Source organism: Aspergillus melleus (genome assembly GCF_016097325.1).
Source record: "Aspergillus melleus strain CBS 546.65 chromosome Unknown contig2, whole genome shotgun sequence".
Classification (NCBI taxonomy): domain Eukaryota; kingdom Fungi; phylum Ascomycota; class Eurotiomycetes; order Eurotiales; family Aspergillaceae; genus Aspergillus; species Aspergillus melleus.
The window spans coordinates 3,524,497-3,547,279 of NW_025763371.1; the positions used below are offsets into that span (position 1 = coordinate 3,524,497).

The 22,783-nt window shown below is 53.2% G+C and overlaps 11 protein-coding genes across 11 annotated transcripts; 6 read left to right on the forward strand and 5 right to left on the reverse strand.

Moving 5' to 3' along the window:
* Positions 1-1,905: 1,905 nt before the first annotated feature.
* HHF1_1 (histone H4) lies at positions 1,906-2,361 on the reverse strand (the record flags this gene model as incomplete). Its single annotated transcript, XM_046085704.1, has 3 exons — positions 1,906-1,931; positions 1,984-2,259; positions 2,352-2,361. The coding sequence occupies 3 exons, from the start codon at positions 2,359-2,361 to the stop codon at positions 1,906-1,908; spliced, it is 312 nt and encodes a 103-aa protein (XP_045941667.1).
* A 727-nt stretch (positions 2,362-3,088) lies between these two features.
* hhtA (histone H3) lies at positions 3,089-3,781 on the forward strand (the record flags this gene model as incomplete). Its single annotated transcript, XM_046085705.1, has 3 exons — positions 3,089-3,210; positions 3,331-3,438; positions 3,504-3,781. The coding sequence occupies exons 1-3, from the start codon at positions 3,186-3,188 to the stop codon at positions 3,779-3,781; spliced, it is 411 nt and encodes a 136-aa protein (XP_045941668.1). The 5' UTR covers positions 3,089-3,185.
* Positions 3,782-7,950: 4,169 nt separating this feature from the next.
* On the forward strand, positions 7,951-9,893 carry LDX57_004057 (MFS transporter; the record flags this gene model as incomplete). The annotated part of the gene is made up of 3 exons (XM_046085706.1): positions 7,951-8,320; positions 8,379-8,633; positions 8,692-9,893. The coding sequence occupies 3 exons, from the start codon at positions 7,951-7,953 to the stop codon at positions 9,891-9,893; spliced, it is 1,827 nt and encodes a 608-aa protein (XP_045941669.1).
* Positions 9,894-10,599: 706 nt separating this feature from the next.
* On the forward strand, positions 10,600-11,581 carry LDX57_004058 (Mpv17/PMP22 family protein; the record flags this gene model as incomplete). The annotated part of the gene is made up of 2 exons (XM_046085707.1): positions 10,600-11,105; positions 11,170-11,581. The coding sequence occupies 2 exons, from the start codon at positions 10,600-10,602 to the stop codon at positions 11,579-11,581; spliced, it is 918 nt and encodes a 305-aa protein (XP_045941670.1).
* Positions 11,582-11,966: 385 nt separating this feature from the next.
* On the forward strand, positions 11,967-12,467 carry LDX57_004059 (uncharacterized protein; the record flags this gene model as incomplete). Its single annotated transcript, XM_046085708.1, has 1 exon — positions 11,967-12,467. One exon carries the CDS (start codon positions 11,967-11,969, stop codon positions 12,465-12,467), a length of 501 nt encoding a protein of 166 aa, XP_045941671.1.
* Positions 12,468-12,830: 363 nt separating this feature from the next.
* Positions 12,831-14,117, forward strand: LDX57_004060 (exonuclease V; the record flags this gene model as incomplete). Its single annotated transcript, XM_046085709.1, has 1 exon — positions 12,831-14,117. One exon carries the CDS (start codon positions 12,831-12,833, stop codon positions 14,115-14,117), a length of 1,287 nt encoding a protein of 428 aa, XP_045941672.1.
* Positions 14,118-14,307: 190 nt separating this feature from the next.
* On the reverse strand, positions 14,308-15,417 carry LDX57_004061 (heme-dependent oxidative N-demethylase family protein; the record flags this gene model as incomplete). The annotated part of the gene is made up of 3 exons (XM_046085710.1): positions 14,308-15,073; positions 15,199-15,322; positions 15,381-15,417. The coding sequence occupies 3 exons, from the start codon at positions 15,415-15,417 to the stop codon at positions 14,308-14,310; spliced, it is 927 nt and encodes a 308-aa protein (XP_045941673.1).
* Positions 15,418-15,485: 68 nt separating this feature from the next.
* Positions 15,486-15,839, reverse strand: LDX57_004062 (uncharacterized protein; the record flags this gene model as incomplete). Its single annotated transcript, XM_046085711.1, has 1 exon — positions 15,486-15,839. The coding sequence occupies one exon, from the start codon at positions 15,837-15,839 to the stop codon at positions 15,486-15,488; it is 354 nt and encodes a 117-aa protein (XP_045941674.1).
* Positions 15,840-16,194: 355 nt separating this feature from the next.
* On the reverse strand, positions 16,195-18,156 carry LDX57_004063 (dolichyl-P-Man:Man(6)GlcNAc(2)-PP-dolichol alpha-1,2-mannosyltransferase; the record flags this gene model as incomplete). Its single annotated transcript, XM_046085712.1, has 4 exons — positions 16,195-16,452; positions 16,505-17,299; positions 17,354-18,026; positions 18,083-18,156. 4 exons carry the CDS (start codon positions 18,154-18,156, stop codon positions 16,195-16,197), a joined length of 1,800 nt encoding a protein of 599 aa, XP_045941675.1.
* Positions 18,157-18,334: 178 nt separating this feature from the next.
* Positions 18,335-20,670, forward strand: LDX57_004064 (RNA-binding snoRNP assembly protein NAF1). Its single transcript, XM_046085713.1, has one exon. It carries the CDS (start codon positions 18,414-18,416, stop codon positions 20,457-20,459), a length of 2,046 nt encoding a protein of 681 aa, XP_045941676.1. The 5' UTR covers positions 18,335-18,413; the 3' UTR covers positions 20,460-20,670.
* Positions 20,671-20,757: 87 nt separating this feature from the next.
* prp3 (U4/U6-U5 snRNP complex subunit PRP3) lies at positions 20,758-22,527 on the reverse strand (the record flags this gene model as incomplete). The annotated part of the gene is made up of 1 exon (XM_046085714.1): positions 20,758-22,527. One exon carries the CDS (start codon positions 22,525-22,527, stop codon positions 20,758-20,760), a length of 1,770 nt encoding a protein of 589 aa, XP_045941677.1.
* Between the last annotated feature and the right edge of the window lie 256 nt (positions 22,528-22,783).

A 22,783-nucleotide genomic window follows, 5' to 3' on the forward strand; every position in this document is an offset into this window, starting at 1 on the left:
TTCGGGCTATTCCCTTCTTTGACCAGGCAGCGTTAGAATAGACATATTTTATCGGGTCCATGGATTGCTTACTATCTAGCAGACCAGGCTGTGCTGAATAAACACATACCGTGAGGCCCCAACATGGTTTCGAGTAGGCGTATTGAATGCAGGGAAGGCTATCCGCGACAATCAAAATGAGTAGATTCGATCAATCGAGATAATTAAAGGAAAATTGTTGAGGAAGAGGTCTCCCTGGATACTAGCAAACGAGAAATACTTGGCAGGTTGCACCTCAGGCATCCAGTGCTCAGCAAGATCATTAGGAGGCTCAGTATGTGGAGAAGAGGATGCAACGTCGGTCATGCTGGAGCCCATCGTTCCACGCGTCTGTTCCATTGCAGAAAGATGATGGTTAGTCCAAGACGCAAGACGGCCTTCGCGACCGGAGAACCATGTGACGCGCTGCAGTCCTCAGGCTACGAAATGGCCCGTGCCCATTAGGTAGCCACTAATCCCGATCTGGAGGGGTTGAACCCCTGGCGCCGATAAGGTTGAACCCCCCAAAGGAGTAATGGGGTTCAACTGCCATTTGGTTGTAGGGACGAATATTCTTCTGGTTTTGGGACTTCGGTGCGGTATATATGAGGGTCCTACGATCGCAATCTGTTTCTTGAGAACCTGTACTACGCTTACGCAGCTTATTGGTGTTTGATGTCAGAATGTGTGCTACAACTCCACTGCTTCCCTGTAGGTTGCCGCGTATACGGGAACCGCGATGGGATATGTGACAGCGATGAGAGCTTGTATTTCTCGCGTTTTTACTGTGTCTGTGTGCTTATACTGGTTCTACTCTCTCTGTAGTGATTTACGATGGCTTGGGATGTTCTCATCTCCTGCGTGGTAATTACCTACGGTGACTTAGATGGGGTTGGTGGGATCTGGGTCGGTGTGGCAGTATATATATACAGTAGTCTCTCCCCTATAGCAACCATACCACCAACCCAACACGTTTCTACTGACAGCTGTAAGAAGAGAAGAAAGAATAGAGATAAGGGCCATCATTATGAAGTCCAATGAAAAATAAACGCATTCCCATATCCTAGCCAAAACCCACTGCTCAGCTACGCGTCATAGTACCGATGCCATTGGACACACTCCACAAAATCGCCGAGCACATAGACCCCAAGACGACATCGTAGAACGGGCCAGAAAGGCCCCAAGTGAATTAGAGAGCTATAGAATACGCCTGATGGACGAGCCGGCGTGAGCTCAATCCACGAAACCAGAACTACAATAAGTCATACAGTAGTACATGCATTTAAGCATTCCTCTAAATACTATTTATCATACACCGGAGAGCATCATAATCCGCAACCGTAGAGAAAGCCTAGCACTATCAGAGAGCTGCTGGATTTGAAGTTGGGTATTGGCCACGCCTGCATGCCGTCACGCGAGCATCGATTCTCGGTGGAGCAGCTCCGACGCGCCTGCTGGATACGCGCCGATAAACAACACGACCACACGAAAGACACTACAAGCACACACTGAAAAATCTAGAGACTAAATCCTTTTAAGCGTTTGTATTCATACCCGATCGCGCGATAGTAGGACGCGATACTTTCTAGGCGTGGCACCAGCCAGAAGCATAAAGGCCGCTTATGATACAGAAAAATCAAGCACGAACACCAGCAGACCAGTAGTGGACGTGGAATAGTAAAGTAAGATGCGTAAGAAAAAAGCAGAAACCCAGAGACCCATGACACTTGTAAGAAAAGATCAAGAACACCCCAACGTCCCAGTCATACCATGAACCAACCCGAAAAAGCAACCCGTCGCGTCACTGCTGCGGAAGGACAAACTGACGCGCCGACCGCGCAGGATGGCTAAAGAGAAAAGAAGCACGAAAGAAGAAAGAGAAAACGTTTAACCACCGAAACCGTACAGGGTACCTAGGAAGGAGGTCAGACACGGATTGACGGTCAGACAGATGGGAATACTCACGGCCCTGGCGCTTCAGAGCGTAGACAACGTCGAGGGAAGTGACGGTCTTTCTCTTGGCGTGCTCAGTGTAGGTGACGGCATCACGGATGACACCCTCGAGGAAGGTCTTGAGGACACCACGGGTCTCCTCGTAGATCATGGCAGAGATACGCTTGACACCACCACGACGCGCGAGACGACGGATAGCGGGCTTGGTGATACCCTGGATGTTGTCACGCAAAATCTTACGGTGACGCTTGGCACCACCCTTGCCGAGACCCTTTCCACCTTTGCCACCTATTGAAGAGACGCGTCAGTTGGGATGTTCATGATCCGATGGAATCCAGATGGATGATCGATGTTGTGGAGAAGAGAAGAGATAAACTTACGTCCAGTCATTGTGAAGGTTAATTAGAAGTTAAGAGGGAAAGAGGATAAAGTTGTGTTTTAGAGATTGTGGAGAGACAGATGGATGACGGATGAGATAGATGGAAAAGGAAAGATGGGAGAAGCGTGCTTGGGACGGGAGATATTTGTATAAGGTGCCTGGCCAAGGGAGGATCGCGGGGGGCGCGTTGGAATCACGCCGGGCACTGCGGATCAGCCAATCAGCGTGCAGGATCCGGCTGGCGGAAGTGATCTGGCGGTCCCGTGACCTGGCGGCGGTGATCCGCCGGTCGCAGGGTGATCTTGCCAGGACGGCACCCAACCACGAGAATCAGGGTGGCGGGAATGATGGGAGCATTCCGGTGAGTACGTCGAATGTGTCTGATCCGGTGAATTGGGCAACATTCTCGCTCTGGGGTTGGGATCAAGATGTGGCAGGGAGGTATTCTAGATGCGTGATCCTGGGCTCTCATTGGCCGAAGCGGACGGTCTCGCTTAGCGCAGCGCAGGGGCCAACGTGACTCCTTCGGGAAGCCCCTTTGATTCTCAGGCCAAAGTGACTGCCGGAAATCAGAGCTTACCATCTGCTGCTTTCCGAGCGTTTTTTTGATCAAACCCAAGCCGCGCTAAGGCCACCCAACTTTGCAGGCAGCCACTCCCAGATCAACCACCCTCCCTTTCGCTTGCTACAAATACCTTCCCCCACCCGCCCCCTCCATCCTTCTTTCATCTCCTCCATCCGTCGACAACCTCATCGCCTCTCCATCGACTTTTTATCATCAACGTCATATTTTCATCTTCAAGTCGACCGTTTCCATCAAACAGTATCCACTACAATGGCTCGCACTAAGCAGACTGCCCGTAAGTCCCAACCTCACTGTCCCTTCTCATGGTGTCGCTGTTTCGCGTCACGGTCGCGTCTCTTGGCCGACCTCCCGTGTCTTATCATCAACCCATACTAACCTATCTTTCCTTCAATAGGTAAGTCCACTGGTGGCAAGGCTCCCCGTAAGCAGCTCGCTTCCAAGGCTGCCCGCAAGGCCGCTCCCTCCACCGGAGGTGTCAAGAAGCCTCACCGCTACAAGCCCGGTAAGTTCCCATCGTCGCCTCTCAAGTGGCAAATCATGGACAACCCTGCTGACTGATCATCAAAGGTACCGTCGCTCTCCGTGAGATCCGTCGCTACCAGAAGTCCACCGAGCTTCTGATCCGCAAGCTGCCCTTCCAGCGTCTGGTCCGTGAAATCGCTCAGGACTTCAAGTCGGACCTCCGCTTCCAGTCCTCCGCCATCGGTGCTCTTCAGGAGTCCGTCGAGGCTTACCTCGTCTCCCTCTTCGAGGACACCAACCTCTGCGCCATCCACGCCAAGCGTGTCACCATCCAGTCCAAGGACATCCAGCTTGCCCGCCGTCTCCGTGGTGAGCGCTCTTAGATTTATGTCTAATGAGTCGATTCTTTCTTCTGGTTGGCTCCTGGGAAGGCGATAATGGGGTTTTGCTTTTTTCTTTCATGACTACTGGCGATACATGACGGGTTTCTTTTTTTCGAATATCAATGGGTTCCGGCTATGGGTTTCAAGTTTTTTATTTCTTGCTGCGCAACAAATAGTAGGCTGCCTAGTCAGCGGCTGGGTGGATTGGGTTTCACGGATGCATCCGAACATGTATATTAATTCTGATTTGACTCAGGGCGTCTCTGATCTTACTTCGAGATAGCCGAACGGATGGCATAGACGCGCAATGCAGTCTCTATGATGAAATACTCAATCCAAGTGTCTTCCCGAAATCCTCTTTGCCTGTAGATGAGCTTTGTAGACTCGGTGGCGATCACACGGTCGCATTGTCAGGGTGGTGACTCCGTGTAAAATTGTCGTAGGAACAGTCAATGATCGCAAAGATTCTAATCGCCACCGAGAATACGATGCGTCGCTACGAAGTACGAACGATGAAGTGCTTCACGAGCCACCCCTTTCTACGAACAGTCGAGTACCCCCATCTCCGACCGCAAATTCTTCAGAAGAAGTCAATGTAACGTTGTCCCATCCTTGCTAGCAAGGTAAGTGGATGACGCACCCCGGGCGATTCCGTCCGACCTGCATTCGGAGATCGGGAAGTTCTCTCTCGCACCAGTTCTTGATTCGTTATCTGCAGTACATGAGTGAGGGGTCGTCTTTATGGTATTTTTTTTATTTGGTTTAAGTGCAGATGCTAGATATTTGGTAAGGGGCATAGATGGATGGATGGATGGATTCTGTTGTCGATGCCGGATGCTGAAGGAAGGAAGGGGTTCCTCGGGCGCTTTCGTGGGACAAGAGGTGTACCTTGGATCTAGTATAGAAAATAGATCATTCGAAATCCCACAGAGAAGAAGGAAAGGCTCAGAGGGATGGGGATATCTGGACATTCGCATTTCGATTGTCCCAGTCTTCGTCCTTTGTGGGGTTGGGTGGCGACTGGGCCTCTGTGTTAAGGCAAGTCTGTGGGATATGGCAAGTACAGGGTAGGATAGGTGAATACCGAGTAAATCTACATCGATATTTGCCTGGGAGAGCGAAGTATATCTCTCGATTTGATTCTCAAATGGTCGTGATATGCCGCTTATCAAGCTCTCATAGATGTTATTATGGGGAAAGTAGTTATCTAAAATGATCTGAACTCTGGTGGAATCTATATATAAGCCGTGCCGATACTCGATACCAAGCGCTAATATTCTCAGACACAAGCTCGCCGGACGAAAGTGCCAAAGCAGCGTCATCGAGTCCAAGCGAGTCCAATCAGAAAGAACCAGAAATGATCCTAGAGACCCAGAACCGATAATTATCTCGGGATTCTGATAGACCGACTTGTTCGCCTCCGATCGGATTGTAGACATGGACCACGGTACCTTCGGAATAAATCCTTCGCTGTCCGTTGACCGTTGACCTGCAGGATTGCGTGAGCTGTGAATATTCGTAGAACTGGAAGAACGGTCATTGTTAGCCACTGAACAAACGAGCTTCGCGATCGAGGAAAGATGGACGAGAAGCACGGTTGAAGGGACGGAAGGCAGTGGTTCCCTTGGCTGCTCGCCTAACTACGGGACTTGGCAGTAGAATAGAGATTGAATGATTCGGTTGCCGAGTGATCCCGGGACAGCGAGCGCTTTTCTCTGAGAAAGAATTTTCAATGTAGAAAATGTTCAATTTGAACGAGAAAAGCATGTTGATAGAGCGACAAGATATGATCGGGCTCGGATCATGGTCCCATCGTACGAATGTGTCCTTGGTGTCTGTTACCCATGGGATCCCGGTAGGACCTGTTCGCATCATGAACTTGAACGGTTGAGTCTGCTTCAGTTATAGCGGCAATATGGTAGTTCTTTGGCTTTTTATTGTATTCAGCGACTGGATTCAGTCTGGAGTTCAAGACCAGCATTGGATGAATGGCCAGTTTCGAGATGGTCTGGCTAGAACGACGGAGAGAATCTTCCACGGGGATTCCATTTCCATCGTGCCAGGCTCCATCGGGCTAAGCTATATTTAGCCGGCAGATCAAAGGCAAAAAATAAAATCAAAATTCAAAAGACACAACCTCCCAATTCGGATTTAATATTAAAGCCACCCAGTTCTCCCAGCTTCCTTCCATGATTATAATAATTCCTTCTCGCTTGACTAACAATCCGCAGGCAACGACAATCCATTAAAATTCTGCCCAACTCGGTAGATCAGTAATCAGGCCAGCATCAACCGAGGTAAAACCCCCCAAAACGATAGCGGATGGATTAATTTAACCAAGCACCCAGGGAACAAGCCCGGTGAGTCCCCTATTCGTCAATCCCAAACAAATGACCAACCCACAGTTCAGAGGATCCTTAATTTAATCTCCCCGATAATGAGCATAAGCAATAAAATTATAAAGCCCACTCCGTCGGCGCTAGGAGTAGGAAGGACGCAGCAGCCCGATCCGGCCCCCGGTGGTCTCGTTATCTGGTCCCGGTCGGCTTCGTTCCTTTTCCGGAGTGGTGCCGACCGAGGTTGATCCTGTAGGAGATATATATCTCTGTATTAAGCTGGCTACTGTGCAGTATACGCGCGTACCCTCAGGTACATGCGAATCGCGAGATAAGGTCGATGCGAGTAGGACGAAGATAGCATTTTTTAATTCCATTAACTCCGCTCAGCCAACACTCGCTCCTGCAAACGTAGATGTACAACTACTAGGACCCTACAATTCGAGTACGTCAACTGATTCAAAGCTTAGACAAGAGTCAGATAGACTGGACGGGCTATATCTAATCGGGACAAAAGGCCAACAGTTAGTGGGTCCAACACGGACACCCCGACAGATCATGGAGGTCAGGTCGGGTCAAGATGACATATCGTATAATCATAAAGTGTTCATTATCCAACTCTAGTATCGAGTATCAATCTAGGATGATGTGACGATGAACAAATGGGTCATTCGGTAGATCGAATGACGATGATGCATGACTGACGAAGGCAGACCGCCAAGTATGCAAGCATCTATCAGATCACTTGGCAGTCGGGTAGAATATACGGTGTACAAAGTAGAACTGAAACGGTCGAAACCGGTAGATTCGAGATTGTAGAAAGTAGATACATCATACAACGTATCTAGATACTCCAGGGTCCGATCTGGAGGGTTCGCGAATCTGCCAGAGCCTCTCCCCCATCTCCATGCCGACCAACACCGCAAGGTGCATAAAGCGAAGTGTGGCTGAACTCTGAACCGGTGGAGATGCCGTTCCAGCCGGAGTCCACTTGCGCTAATCCCCATACGGGAGCTGCTCCTCCCCGTTGACCGCTGAGTAATCAACAATCTCCCGAGATCATTTTGGAGTTGAACATCCATGAATGAACACTTGACCATATACATACATCTCTCCGCTGGGGACAGCATTATCTCAGCATACCATGAATGTCCAACAGATGGACCGACACAGAATCGGATCACCCAGCTTGAAATTCTCTAACTAATCCTTTGAAAATTTGATCCGCGGCAACGCCACGAGGAACGGACAAAAGACCCACATCGGCCGACTCCGACCAGTCTCGACAGCTTCGACCCGCCGTGAATAGTCCTAATGCGCTGCATAAGCCCGGGTTAATGTCTGGTTTTCGGCGGATTGTCCCCTTTTCTTACCCGCTTGGGTAGTTGGTCCTTTCGGGCCCCTCTGTCGTCTGTCCCTGAGCCCGGTTTAGATCCGAGGCTCAGAGCTTGACGGAGTCAGTCCATCACTAGATGGCTTTAATGAAAATTTCTGGCCTGGACTCCGCTGGAGGGTGGCCTGGTATATAAACCGTTCGGCTGCCCCCCTCTTGCATACAGTTTAGCCCTGTTTGATCTTCATCTATAATTCTGATTTCCGTTTATTTCCTACCATTTACATTCTTTTCCTAACCAACTAGCTCTACTACCTAATCTTGACTGGCTCCACTGACTCTATTTACCTCACTACACCGTATCGCCAACGGTTGCTCTATCCGACCTTCAGTACGCTATCTAATATCATCAACTAATTCCCAACTTCAACTACTCTCGTCTCTCTCGCCCACCCTTCTTTATACCCTCTGATCTACCTCGCCATTCGCACCGCTTCGCCATGTCCGAAAAGGAGGACCTTGGCCCCTCCAAGATCGAGGCGCCCGTCAGCCGCCATATCCCATACTGGCGCATCGTTGCCGATCAGGGCGCCGTGACGCAAGATGTTATCGATCACCCATACCCCGGCTCGGGAACGGAGGAGGACCCTTACTCCATCACCTGGATCCCCGACGACCCCCGCAATCCCATGCAATTCAGCCCGGTGAAGAAGTGGTTCATCACGATGATGGTGGCTATCGCAACCCTGGCCGTTGCCTTGGTGTCGTCCGCCTACACGGGCGGTGTTGCGGAAATCGAAAAGGAGTTTGGCATTGGCAGCGAGGTCGCGACCCTCGGTGTCTCTCTCTTCGTCTTGGGTTTCGCTGTTGGTATGTTGGGGATGCTGGCAACATTTAGCGGGGATGATATCACTAACATGGCTCCTAGGTCCCCTGCTTTGGGCTCCCCTCAGTGAAATGTTCGGCCGTCAGGTCGTCTTCTTCGGTACCTACATGGCCTTGACTGCCTTCAACTCTGGCAGCGCCGGTGCCCAGAACATCTGGACTCTGATCATTCTTCGTTTCTTCGCCGGTTCCTTCGGTGCCTCGCCCTTCACTAACGCGGGTGGTGTCATCGCCGATATGTTTTCTGCTAAGGAGCGAGGTGTTGCCATGAGTTTGTTCGCGGCTGCTCCTTTCCTCGGTACGTTCCCCATTATCAGTGATTTAGTGGTTTTCCAAGCTAATTCATATCTTTGCAGGCCCCGTCCTCGGTCCGATTATTGGTGGATTCCTCGGAATGAACGCTGGATGGCGCTGGGTTATGGGTTTCCTGGGTGCCTTTTCCGGCTTCGTCTGGATCCTCGGCTCTCTTCTGGTCCCCGAAACCTACGCCCCGGTGCTTCTGCGTCGTCGCGCCGAAAGACTTTCTCAGCTTACCGGTAAAGTGTACAAGAGCAAGCTCGACATCGACCAGGGCAGAACCACTCTCCAGGCGGCCTTCAAGACCGCCCTGTCGCGTCCCTGGGTTCTGCTGTTCAAGGAGCCCATCGTCCTCCTGCTCAGTCTGTACATGGCCATCGTGTACGGAACGCTTTACATGCTGTTTGCCGCCTACCCCATCGTGTTCCAGGTGTACCGTGGCTGGAACCAGGGCATCGGAAGTCTCCCGTTCTTGGGTATCATGATTGGTATGATGGCTGCGGTGGCCTACAGTATTATGGACAACAAGCGTTACGTCAAGACTGAAGCGAACCATGGCGGATTCGCTCCCCCGGAAGCCCGTTTGCCGCCGTGCATGATCGCGTCCATTGCTATCCCCGTGGGTCTGTTCTGGTTCGCCTGGACCAACTACCCATCCATCCACTGGATGGCCAGCATTGCCGCCGGTGCTCCGTTCGGATTCGGTATGGTGTTGGTGTTTTTGAGTATCATGAGTTATCTGATCGACACCTACACCATCTTCGCCGCCTCGGTTCTGGCCGCCAACTCCGTGCTGCGTTCGGTCTTTGGCGCCGTCTTCCCTCTTTTCACCACCTATATGTACCAGGACCTGGGTATCCACTGGGCCTCGTCCATCCCGGCTTTCCTGGCCCTTGCCTGCGTGCCCTTCCCCTTCCTGTTCTACAAGTACGGCCCGGCCATCCGCACTCGCTGCAAGTACGCCGCCGAGTCGGATGCGTTCATGCGCAAGATGCTCCAGCAGGTCAAGAAGGGGCCCGAGCCGGAGCCCGAGACCGAAGCGCTGAAGGACGAGGAGGCCTACGATCGTCGGGAGGCGCCCGCCCCCGAGGTTTCCGACGACAGCGAATCCGACTCTCACGTTGACGAGCTCCCCAACATTCACCAGACCCGCAGCAGGGCGTCGACCGTCCGCACGGTCGCCTCTCAGACCAACAAGTCGATCTACGACGCGAACCCCTACGACATTGACCGGGTTAACACTCGGGAATCTTTCAAATAGAATTCTCCATTTCAATTTCGCCGATACATATGCGCACCCTTACTCCGCACTACTATCGCGGATAATTTTTAGTATCTATTGACTCTTTCTGCCAACCACTGATGGTTAGACACGCGACGTGTCCACGTGAGATGTGATTGATGGAGAGAAAAAAAAGTTCCTTTTTTGCATTGTTTATATCGTTTATATTTGGCATATTTGGTCAAACCTGCATCTAGCCTTGTTGGCTTCTACACGACTTGTTCCATGTTGATATACCCAGTGTCATTGCGTTGTTTTGATTCTAGCATGATAGACGGAGGAGTTGGACGGAAGCATCCACAGTCATCGTTATAGACGGCACATTTAGTTAGCATTCTCCACAATATCAGATTATTAATGACTGAATTGCCTTTTTCTCGGAGTTAAGATTAAGACCTTTTGAATTCGTGCCGACCGGAAACCGCCGACCTCGGCTTTTGTCTGCCTGAGTCAGTACCGCCGATTGCGACTTTTGGTCTTCTTCTCTCACCTTGTTATTCTCCATTCTTCAATTCTCCTTCTCTGACTCACACCTGATCTGATCACCTGCTGTCTCTCGTTTTGTCCTTCTTGTCTTGTCGTCGCTGGTCTGCAGCGTTTCTGCGTTTGCTTTCTTTTTCATCTTCGACGCATTTTTATATTGATTAAGACGAAGACCCAACTACCACCGGCCAGCGCATGCGAAATGAGGCACACGCTGGTCCAGTTCACGGGACGAACAACCCTCTCTCCACGATCCTCGCTTCCCTCTCGTCTGCGATCGCGTCGATATCAGTCCTCCGGATCGCCGCAAAAACAAGAACCGATTTCCGACAAGAATAACCTCTCCCCTTCGAACGCCCAGAATTCTTCATCTCCCTCCGCCCCCGCCGTTCCGGGCCCGCGATCGTTGCGCCAGATCATCTCCGACGGTCCCTTGGGGAAACTGGGTCGGTCATACTCGCGCGTTCAAGAACGGCGACCGTATGCTACACAACTATGGAGTTCGATTATCGTGTACCTGTGTGGCGACTTGAGCGCGCAGTTTCTCTTCCCGTCGCAGAATACGTCGGTCCAGAACAAAGATAGCCAGGGATCGCAATCAGGGGAGGAGGATGGAGATGCAGCGACTAGTCAGGGTGGCTATGACCCGTGGCGAACCATGCGACACTTGGTTGTCGGCTCGGGATCGAGTATCCCCTCGTATACCTGGTAAGTTCCTCTTGCTCAGAGAAGATTGTGTAAGGTATGCGCCGTGCTGACTGAGTCATTGAAGGTTCATGTTCCTCCACCACAATTTCAACTTCGCGTCCAAATTCCTCTCCATCCTCACCAAGGTCGTCGTGCAGCAGGCCGTCTTCACCCCCGTCTTCAACACCTACTTCTTCAGCGTGCACTCTCTCCTGTCCGGCGCCTCGCTGGAGGAGACGTGGGAACGCCTGAAGAAGGCGCTCCCCGTCAGCATCACGAACAGCGCGAAGCTGTGGCCCGCCGTCACGGCCTTCAGCTTCATGTACGTGCCGCCGCAGTTCCGGAATATTTTCTCCGGCGTGATCGCGGTCGGCTGGCAGACGTATCTCAGTTGGTTGAATCAGAAGGCTGCCCGGGAGGTCGAGGCGGCTGAGTTGGTCGAGGCTGAGATCTCGCGGGTTGGACTTGAGACGTCGGGGGCTACGATGAAGGCATAGCATGCTCCATTTTCTTTCTTTCTTTCCTTTTTTTTTTCGTATGTTTATTTTTCCAGGACCTCAGGCACATAGATGGGGGCTTTTTGTGGATTGGGTTTGGATAGATCATAGATTAGCGTGTCTTTCAGCATACATGCAATACCCTAGATAGAGTTGAATAGACCATGATTATATACATAGAAATATATCAAGCCAAGACATAAAGAGACTTGAGGAGATGAATGGAACTGATCGAATGTAACGTCAGCGAACCGAAGACCCGCCCATCCGACCGCCGATGAAAAGGTGACCACCACAACCTCGTCGTCAACTCTCTTTCCCTCTCTCCTTCTCCCCACATCCCAAGCGCATGAGATGGCATGATCTCCCCCTTCGAGTTGCAGGCATGTCCTGCCCACCACCTTCGCAAACAGTAAACTCCGACGCCGATAGCAGCGACTACGACTCCGACTTCACCCCGGACGAAGAGGCGTTGCTGCACGACCTCCTCGACAAAGTCGCCCCTCCCGCGACTGCGACTTCATCATCCCCTGACGTCGCCACAGCTGCTACTGCTGCCACCACAAGTACTACTACTCCTTCTCTTCCTCTATATCCTCCGCCAATTCCTCCGCGATCGCCCTCGCAGCAGACTTTTACGAGTACCACTGCCGTCGTCGGAGATATCGAGGACTATTATGGGGATCCGGCGTCTGGGCGCGTTCCTCGCGTCTTGGGACGTCAGATGCCCCCGTGGCAGGTTGCGAAGACGAGGAACATCAACAGACCTACAGGTACACCTACAGCTGCTCCTGTCTGGTCCGTGGCAGGGGGTAGGGCGAATCCAAACCCAACTCAGAACCCACGCTACGGCAACGGGAACGCCGCGTTTGGTAATATTCCCTGATCGCTTTTCCCTTTCCCTTTCCAGTTGCTTTGGCCATAATTGGGTCCCTTCCGAGACATGATGGGTTGACATCCACCCACGAAGCGATTAGTTGAGCATCCGGATTCTACGGAAGGGCGGAACCGCGACCGCGAGCGAGAGGCGGCGCGTCACCAAGACCAACAAGCCGGACAAGGACAAGGACAGGGCGAGAATCAATATGTCGATACGTCGGTCGGATCTGGGCCTCAATCCCCGCTGGAACGGTTCCGTCGGCCGCCGAACAAGGCTTTCTCCGTGACGGATCTGATCTCGCCGTCGTGGTGCGAGCTACAGTATTGGTATACGTTGACGAAGTTCGGGCGGAAGCGGCGCACGCCCGCGATGAAGAAGGGGACCACGATCCATAAGACGTTCGAGGATGAGGTCTACACGACTGTCGCGGTGGATATCACGACGAAGGAAGATGCGCTGGCGCTGCGGATCTGGAATGCCATCCAGGGGCTGCGTACGCTGCGGGAGTTTGGGCTCACGCGCGAGCTGGAGGTCTGGGGCGTGGTGGATGGTCAGCTGGTGAATGGCGTGATTGATGAACTCTCGTATGAGTGTCCGGACTCAGAGCTGGAGGACTCCGCGGCGGAACATTATGCGGACGTCGAGGCCTCTAGGGCCGTTTTGCCGGAGTATCAGATGTCGTTGACGGATTATTTGCTGTCGCCGTCGCAGGGGGGTCGGCGGTTGTCGGATATGAACTTGCGAGACGAGGAGGAGCCGGCGCAGGGGTCTGACGACTCGTTCAGTATGGGGAGCCAGTCGACGGCGGAGATGCTGCATCTCCCGCGCATATACATGACCGATATCAAGACGCGCGGGGGCAGTGGCTCGCTGCCCACCGTCAAGAGCACGTCTTTTCGGCCCACGTCGCTGCAGCTGCAGATGTATTATCATATGCTGAATAGGCTGGTCACCAGCGACGACGTCACGATCGAGATGCTGGCGGCGCGCTACGACCTGGATGCGCAGCGCACGTTCACCGATGCTTTCATCACGGAAGTCGGCGGCCTGAACGATCAGTTCTTCGACGCTCCGTCGTCCCCCGAGTACGACCCCGACGTCATCCCCACCCCAGAGGACGCGAGCATGCGGACTTCCCCGTCGCAGGATCTCAGCTTCAGCTCGAGCACCGGCTCCGCTCCCTCCGCCAGCCAGGACTCCACCAGCGTGCTCCTCACCCACAACAACCTCACCAGCCTCTGGAATCTCATGATAGAGCAGTTCCGCCTCACCTTCCTCCCTCCCCCGCACTCGTCGACCGTCTCCGTTGCGCCCTCCATCCCGTCGGAATTCCAACCGTCCCTGCTCGAGCCCTATCCGACCGTACTCTCTCCGCTTCTCACGGCGCGCTACATCTCCTCCACGCCGGCCGAGGACTCGTCCCGGCGCGAGCTCGGCAGCCGCTCATTCCTCTTCGATCCTACCACTCTAACGTCGTATCTGGGCGACCAGATGGAGTGGTGGCGCGGCGAGCGCAACCCGCGCGGCGTCGAGGTCATGGAGGCGTGGAAGTGCCGGATCTGCGAGTTTAATGATGAGTGCTCGTGGCGACAGGAACGGGAGTGGGCATTTGCTCGACGGAAGAGGGGAAGAAGAGGGTCGACGGCTGCTGTTTAGTATACGTATTGGATTGGGGTGATTGGCGTATATCGTCAATGTGTTTACCTATGGTGTATACGATGTACTTGCATGTGAGAGAAGTGATAGATGTATGTAATTGACAGACAATAACGCGAATAAGAATAATAAAATCTACCTAGTATACGACCATGACGACCTCATCAATCAAATAAAACGATACCCATGATCAAAAAGGATATTTCCTCCTCTCCTCCTCCCCTTCCACATCCAACCCATTCCTAACCTGCTCCTCATGCATCCGATCCAAATACTCCAACAACACCTCCCCATACCTCTCCCTCCCCTTATAAACCGCAACATCATCCCCCCAACTCCTCACCGCGCTCGCCAACCTCCCAGGCACATAATCCTCTTTCGCCACGTCCACAATTGGCTCGAAGTACGTGCGGATCGTAAACACCACCCCACCCGACCTCGGCAACCGTCGTAGCGACTGCCTCTCCGACCTGAAATAATGGTTCTCGATCGCCTTGTTCTTCTCCGCTGTATTCCACCCGACGCCGTCGCCGTCTTCGTCGCCGATACTAACTGACCAGGGCAGGTGTTCGTCGACTTGGATGAAGTAATTGTTTCGAATGACGGGGTCTGAAGGTTTCAGGCGGCGGAAGAAATTCAGCATTCCTTTTTCGAGCTTGGTTTTGTAGCCTGGTACGTTGCCGGACGTGTGGATTTCGGAGAGTCGCAGGCCGTATTTGTCTTCGAGGCGCCAGAACCCGGCGAGGAGGATTGCGCCTGCGAGGAGGTAGTAGTCGCCGTCCGGGCGTTCGATCATTATCGCGATGTCGTCTTGGATGAGACGCGCGCAGGTTGTCATGGGGTCTTCGGGGAGGGGGCGCGTTGTGATGTCGAAGGTTTCGTGGGTTATGAGGTTCGTGAGGCCGGTGGGGGTGCGGTGGAAGAGGGTTGGGTAGCGTTCGGGGAGGTAGTTTGTTCTTTTGGTTGATGGGTTAGTTGGAGATGTTGTGGTGACAAGGTATGCTGTGGAGGGATAGATCTAGATCTGATCTAGATGCTGTATGTGATAGATATGAGGGTGGATAAAAGTGAGGAAACGTACAATTCCTCCAACAACTCAATCGCCGCATCCATTGCCTCGGGCGCGGTTCGACAGCATTTCGAGCCCCGGTCTTTAATGCGCTGGGCTTTGTCGCCGTGGTAGCGGAGGTAGTGGTTATCGAGTTCTACATATCCATCCGTTAGATCCGAATTCACATATTTCAAGGGTGTTAAATGCTATACCGATCCACTCATCCCAGTTCATGCTCCGGAGTCCCATGGTGATGAAGTACTTCCTACAGCGATTCGTTAGAACATGATAGAGGAGAATGCAAGTCTGGTTGTAACTCACGGCCCGTATCGAAACGGCCGGTATGGGATGGGCTTGGTGGTGTGCACGTCCCAGTCTGGATACGGCGATGCAGGAGGGCGTTTGAAGTCGGAGGGGATCCATTCTGGATTATATGACAAGGTTAGCTTGATGGTATATCTAGTAGTAGAGGGAGGTAGATAACCTCCTGGTTTCCTCTCGGGCGATTTCTGCTCAAGATCCGGCGTCGATGGTCGAGTAGATGCTTGCGATTTCCTTTGAAGGAAGCGGACGACGAGAGAGGCGCCGAGGGCCGCGAGGAGGAAAATGGCGGTGACGTCTTGGATACGATAAGGACCGATACGGAGGTGGAGGAGGTCAAGTTTGGACATGATTCTTCCGAGGACAGAGTACTTGGAGGGTTCGTAAGGTGTTATACTATGCTAGTCGTGAGATGAAGTCGAGACTGACACTGACTACATGATTCTTTTCTACCAGGACCATTTCATCACCGGCCCTGTTTAAGTGATCGGACCAGATAGGCATGCACATCCGATCTGCAGAGGCGTCGGATGCGAGGATCGACCAGAAGTCATGGGGAAAGGCAGAGCTTATCTCTGGGATTTCTTATCTCGAATAGGAAATCCCCGCATGCCGCCCAGAGCATGACATGCGAGGGCGCATCGGGCCTACAAACAGGGACATTCTGCCCTCATTCTATTCGATGGTTTTATACGAATTGGCTGGTCAGGCGGCGGTATCCTGACTTCTGCGTCGGAGCAGACAGTATTGACCCCAGTGGCGGCGGAATTGATCCGGGATGAGAGGGAAATCCGGGATCCATACCAGTCGCCCCAGCAGTCCGGTCTGTGACGTATCCAGGAAATCCTTGCAGGAAAGTCGCTCCCACCGCGATTCGTCGTGCACGTAGTCAGGCTCGCGCTCCGTGGTTGACTGTCCGGGGAAGGACGAGTCGACAAGGAACGAGCATTGCGAGATGTCCACCTAGCAGCCGATTAGATTGAAAAGAATAGTAGGACGACATTGCAAGGCTTACATATTTGTTAAGATCCTCCTCGTTAAGGTCGTTCATACCCTCGGGAATCCGCGAAGTTCCCTCTAGTAGCGAAGACACACTCGCTGCGTCAGGGAACTCGCCCGGAAGCAACCCGCGGAACTCGCTGCGGATGAATTTGGCGCGCATCCCCTCGGGCAAGAAAAAGGACGATGGGAACCGATACCACTCCTTGCCAAAACACACCGAATCGCCCGCCTGAGCAACGCCGGGCTGCTCCAACGGGGCGAACACCTTCAAAGGCGCGTTGTAGGCGGTGATCATACCAACGGTTCGCAACAGGCCGGCGTTGACAGCGGCCAGAACCACGGCCATGACGGCTGCCAGCTTCAGCTTGGCCGGAATCCGTCCCATGAGCTCTCGAGGATTGCCGGACCCGACGTAGGAGAGAATCATGTGGAAGGAGATGGATGCATTGAGCGCGAGGAAAGGGTACACGGGATACATGAATCGCTCTTCCTTGTGCGGCTGCAGAGTGAAGATCGCAAACCACATGTAGAACGGCGTGATGAGGGTGACAGTGCGCCAGAGAGTCTCCTTGCTGGTCGTCTGCTGTCGGAAGGTGGCCTGGAAAAAGAGAAGAGGCGCCGCAGAAATGGCAAAGACAAACCAGATGTTGAAGTTGAGCAACAAGTTCCGGAAATAGAACGTCCACGGCTCAGTCCCAAAGATTTCTGGGCCCCGACCCTCGCCCCCGAAGACATTGTATGCGACGATGTTCCAGGGCACGATGGCAAACTTTCGGAGGAAAGCGAAGTCGACGCCGATTTCCACAGCCTGGATGGATTAGCATGGATTGTAGGATTCTAGAACGAGCGCATAAGAGCCTACCAAAATTGCCAGACATCTCAAGGCCCCGTTGAGAATATTGGCAAAAACCGTGCGCAAAGACCCAGAAATAAAACCAATGACGACTTCCTCTAGCAGAAGAGGTACGATCAATGCTCCGGCAAACGGCCAACCCACGATCGCCCCCAGTCCAAACCACATGATACCCTGGGCTGTTTTCTGACCGGATCTCCAATCCAAGAACGCCGTCAGACCGAGCATGGACATGTACATGGTAAAGCTGGACGGAAGAAACGAGGCCGATGCGTGGAACATGCCCGGGCTGAATGCGATCACCATGAGAAAGAGTAGGCCGATCCGGGGGCTCAACGTCCGACAAATGGCCGAGTATAACCTCGTCTGACAAGCGGCGCAGAAGAGGGCCAGGAAGACTCGGATGGCGTAGAATTCGGCCCTCTTAGAGCCGACAACGAAAGAGCCGAGCTTGCCGACAAAGGCATGGATGGTGATGTAGAGCCAGCTGCGGATGGAGTAGACAGGCGAGTACTCCCACGTCTGCAACCCGTATCCATGATCGATGTAATGTGTGGGTTCCCAGAAATTGAACACTTCGTCGCAATCCTGAATCGGTGCAAGGAAAGCCGCGATTCCATTCGAGATGAGGCACGCGTAGAGAGTGATGTTTAAGGGAATGTAGAACGGTGATGGAGGGGGACTGCGACAGGCGATTGTTAGCTGGACGGCCAAATCTGAGCTCTCAGAAGTCCCTACCGTTGCTTGGTGCGAGGAGGAGCCCGTCCTGCGGGAACTGGGGGAACCTCGACGTTCCTCCCGGCAGAAGCCATTGTCAAAGGGTATTTAATGGAGTTCTTGTCGAGAGAAGAGGCGAGATGGAAGCTCCGAACACCTCGCGACTTATCGATAAAGCTGCTCCGGTGACCGCAACGGCAACTTTGGCACTTCCGGCAGAAAAAAAAAAAGTTAGCGGTCACTTTCTTCTACATTCATGCAACAATCCACCTCCACTTCTCTTCTTTCTTCCTTTCTTTTTCAAAGCTCTAGAGTCTGGTCGCGCTTTCTCAAAAACTCCAGGAATTCGACAATGAGTGACCAACAACCTCCTGTCCCTCAGGACATCCAGAACGAAGGTCCGCCTGTGAAACGAGCTTGCATGAACGATACGCCGCCGATCGCATTAACGCCGGCGGACGATGGAAGCGATTTCTACAATACTCCTTTGGCGACAGGGACGCCGGTGAACCATAATGAACAACAGACTTCTGCTCCAACTCAACCTAGCGAACCTGTCCCCGCTACTTCTGCGCCGCTTATCCCAGGGTTGAATCTGGTCAACAATAGCCTTAAGGAACTGCAGTCGGTAACGAGCGAGTCGAATACTGCCCGGAGTTCTCCCAACCCCGAAAGTGTTACTACAACACAGGATCAGAATGCCTCCCAATCATCCATGTCGCAGGATCAGCCAGAGACGGCCGCAGAAGTGACCAAGGAGTCTGCCCCCCAAAATCATGATGCGATGGAGGTGGAACAGACCGGGGAACAGCACAACCAGAACGAGACCTCGCATTCTACGGCCGAGGAGACTGTCACCAACGGCGAGAACACCAACGAACCTAGCAATGCCGCCGTCGCAGGCCCTACCGAGCATGCGCAAGCCGAGGGGGAGGAGGGAGAAGAAGAGCACCCTGAATGGGAAATTGATTCCTCCCCCTACGAGTCCTCTTCCGACAGCTCCGATTCGTCCGATGACAGCTCCTCCGAAGACGAAGATTATCCGATTCTTAGTCCCGAAGAACAAGCGCGCATCCTGATGCAAGCCGAACTCGGCTCCGACGACGAAGGAGATGGCAAAGGCAAATCGGGTGGTCACATTCGGACGGCAAACGAGGTTCTGGAGGAGGCTCCCGCCCTCCCCGAAGTTACCATCACCCCGGATATGAAAATCGTGCTCTTGGGTAATGTGCAAACTATCGTCGAGAACACCGTTCTGATCTCGGCGAACACCACCGGAGAATACCAGGTGCTTGAGGGAGGCTCCCTGCTTTGTTTCGAGGATAGGAGCGTTGCTGGCGTGGTTTCCGAGACATTGGGACGAGTTGAGAATCCTTTGTATACGGTGCGATACCCCGACGCCGCTACCATCGAGGCGCGCGGCCTCACCAAGGACAAGCCGATTTACTACGTCGAGAGCCGATCTACATTCGTCTTCACCCAACCCCTCCAGGGAATGAAGGGAAGCGACGCGTCAAACTTCCACGATGAAGAGATTGCTGAGGACGAGGTTGAATTCTCTGACGACGAAGCCGAAGCCGAGTACAAGCGGAAATTGAAGCAGAAGCGCCAGGAGAAGAAGGATGCTAAACATGGCGATGGCTCCAGGGCCAAAAGAGGACCCCCTGGTCCCTCCAAGCTTAACCAGAGTGAGCTCAACTATGATGATAATGCCGGCGAAGATGGCTACACGCCACTGGCGCGCCCTAAGAATCTGCACGAGATGATGGGCCGGCAGGAGGCGCCGGTGGAGAGTGACGACCCTCATTCCAGGGGCGCTGGCTTCTACGGTGGCCGTGGTCGTGGACGAGGCTCTGACCGTGGCCGAGGAGGCCGTGGACGGGGAGGCCCCAGACCTCAGCATAATGACCGCCAACCCTATCACCAGCAGCAGGGCCCCGAGTCGCAGCCCCAGGCTCAGCCCCAGTCTTCTCACTTCAACCCTCAAGCCTACCAACAAAACCAACAGCCTGTCTACAGCATGCCTCAGCAGATGCCGTCTTACCCTGGCTTCCCGCCCCAGATGCAGCAGCAACAGCCGCAGCAACAGCCTTTCCCTCAGGGCATGTTACCTTTCAATTTCCAAATGCCGTTCCAACAGGCCTACCAGCAACCCAACCCGTACCAGCAAATTCCTTCTAACGCCCACATAAACCCTTTATTCTTTGCGGCTCTGCAGCAACATCAACAGCAACAGCAGCAGCAGCAGCAGTATCCGCAACAACAGCAACAACAGCAAGTTCCTGGTCAGCAGCAGATGCAAAACCCTTCGATGAACTTTGACCAGGTCAAAGCGCAATTGGATATTCTGCGACAACTCCAGAACAACCAGAATAACCAAATGCCGCCTCCTTCCTAGTATCGTAGTCACTTGATACGATATGTTCATCTTTCCTCTCTTTTGGTTCTTCATATCTTGGTCTACGGTATGGTTCTGGATCTTAGCCATTATATGGGATGGATTTTGCATTTGTACGGAGCAAGGTATTTCTTTTGGATGGGTTTGATTAGAAAACAAAAGTTTACGTGTTGCGTTTTGGGTCATGAATTTTACATATAGAGTATCAACATGTCATCTTGGAATGCTATGAAAGATTATTGATTATTGTACATGAAGCATTTTGATTTGGAAAGCAGGTTTGATATTGAAAGATTTATCATGATTCGGCTTGCTTTGAGCTCTTCGCCAAAGCCCAGAAATTTTCCATCTTGGCTCGAGCCAGGACGTCCTTGGCTTGAGAGTCGGTCTCGCAGACTCGAGCACCCAGCCACTTGCGGAAGGCTCGGGCCTTGACTTGTCCTTCCCACAGAAGACTGCAGGAGTTCGAACTGAGATCCTTCAGATCACCCGTCTGCTCGTCCTCGGCGGCCAGCCAGGCTACTTGGGCTTCGCGGTTACCCTCACGCACAGCGTTGGGCCCTGCATTCTCCGTCCAGTCAATGCGGTTCATCATGAGTTTTCTGTAGTTGTTGATTGAGTGAGCACCTCCCTCCACAATCACCAGGTTGAATCGGGGATGCATGACGCAGACACCGGTCAAAGCGTTCTGCTCTGCGTTCTTGCTGATCTTGAAGCGGTTGCGACCGTTGGCCAGACTGTCAATCCTATACACCGTCATGTGGATACCCTTGTCGGCATCTTTCTCCTGTTGCCGAGCAAGCTTGTCCCGGCGCTCCTCCTTGGTCAGTTTACGTTCCTCATTGGCAGCCTCGTGGTTAGCACGACGTTCTGCGATTTCGCGCGTCACGCGTGCTTCGACGGCAGTAGGATCCTTAACGGCCTGTTCACCCAGAACCCGCATAAGGTTGGACTTCTTGACTTTTGGCGGGGGTGCTGGCTCCAATCCGAGACGGATTTTCGCCTGTTGTTCTTTGAGATCAGCCATTCGCCGCTGCCGACGAATCTTTGCCTGCTCTTTGGGCGTGAGATACATGGGCTTCTGTTCGGATAGATGCTTGTCCTGAGGTGGATCGAGAAGAACGGGGTGCTGGACGTAGACTGTCACTATAGAGTCGGGAGTGTCAATCTTGAGATTCTTCTCGTCATCAACACCTGAGTAGTCCTCCCCGTTCACCAAACCTTCGTCCCACCATTCAATCGCCGGCGGGGCGGGGACAAGGAACGCTTTTTCAACGTCCAAGTCTTCATCAATACCCGCTTGTCGTGCCCTCTCCGCAATTCGCTTCTTCATGGCCTCCAGCTGCGCCTGCCGACGCAGAGCAGCGGCCTGCTGGATGTATTTGCCCTTTTGGTTGAAAAGCAACTGGCGCGTTTGCCGCGGCCTGGCGATCGTCGCCTTGGGCCCCAGACTCGGATCATAGTACGGGTTGTTCTTAATTTCTTCCAAAGAAGGCCCAGAGAGATCCAGACCCGCGCGATCTGGTCGTCCACCCGTGATAGGAGACTCGGTGCGACGTTTGGATTGTGCCGATTGTCGTCCCTTACCACCTCGAAATTCGACCGTATCCGAAAGAAGTGCCGGATGCAGACCCACATCCAAACCACCTCGAGCTCGTGATGGGCCATCGTCAGGTTCGTCAAAGGGAGGCGGAGGAGGCTGAGGGATCGGTGCCGGAGCTGGGGGCCGTTCCTGGGCTGCGGCGTTGGCTCTTCCCGTGGCTGCTGCAACTCGCGCCTTCATCTGTTCCAGTTTCGACATCACCGGGCTCGCTGCAGCTGGAGGGGTTGGGCTTGCGCTCGCAGGGGAAGGCGTCACGGTCGAAGATCCTCCTCTTGCGGCCTGAAGTCGAGCGCGGACGGCTTCTGCCTTTGCTCTCGCTTCGGCTACCATTTTCTCAATGTCGACCTTGCCCGAAGCAGGCGCTCCTTGGCCCGGTAGTGGCGAGCCATTGTTAGAGCGAGATCTTTTCTGTGCATTATCGGTTTCTTCCTCGGGATGAGGTCGCTTCAGCCCTGACCCGTCCATGGTTTATTTTTCTGAAGAGATGGAAAAAAACACTCCACTCACCCGCTGGGACCAGCAGAGCAGCTCACAGCTGGTGATAGGAAGTAAGTAGGGCTGGACCCAAGGACTGAAGCAAAGGACAAGAGGGGACGGGGTTCAAAGGGCGATCGCAAGAACGGGCACCGAGATGAAGCTGCGGGAGGAATAACTGAATGAGAGTTGCAGCGGGAATCACGGGGCGGCCCAGTGTGGATCGGGCGGGCGGCATCGCACGGCA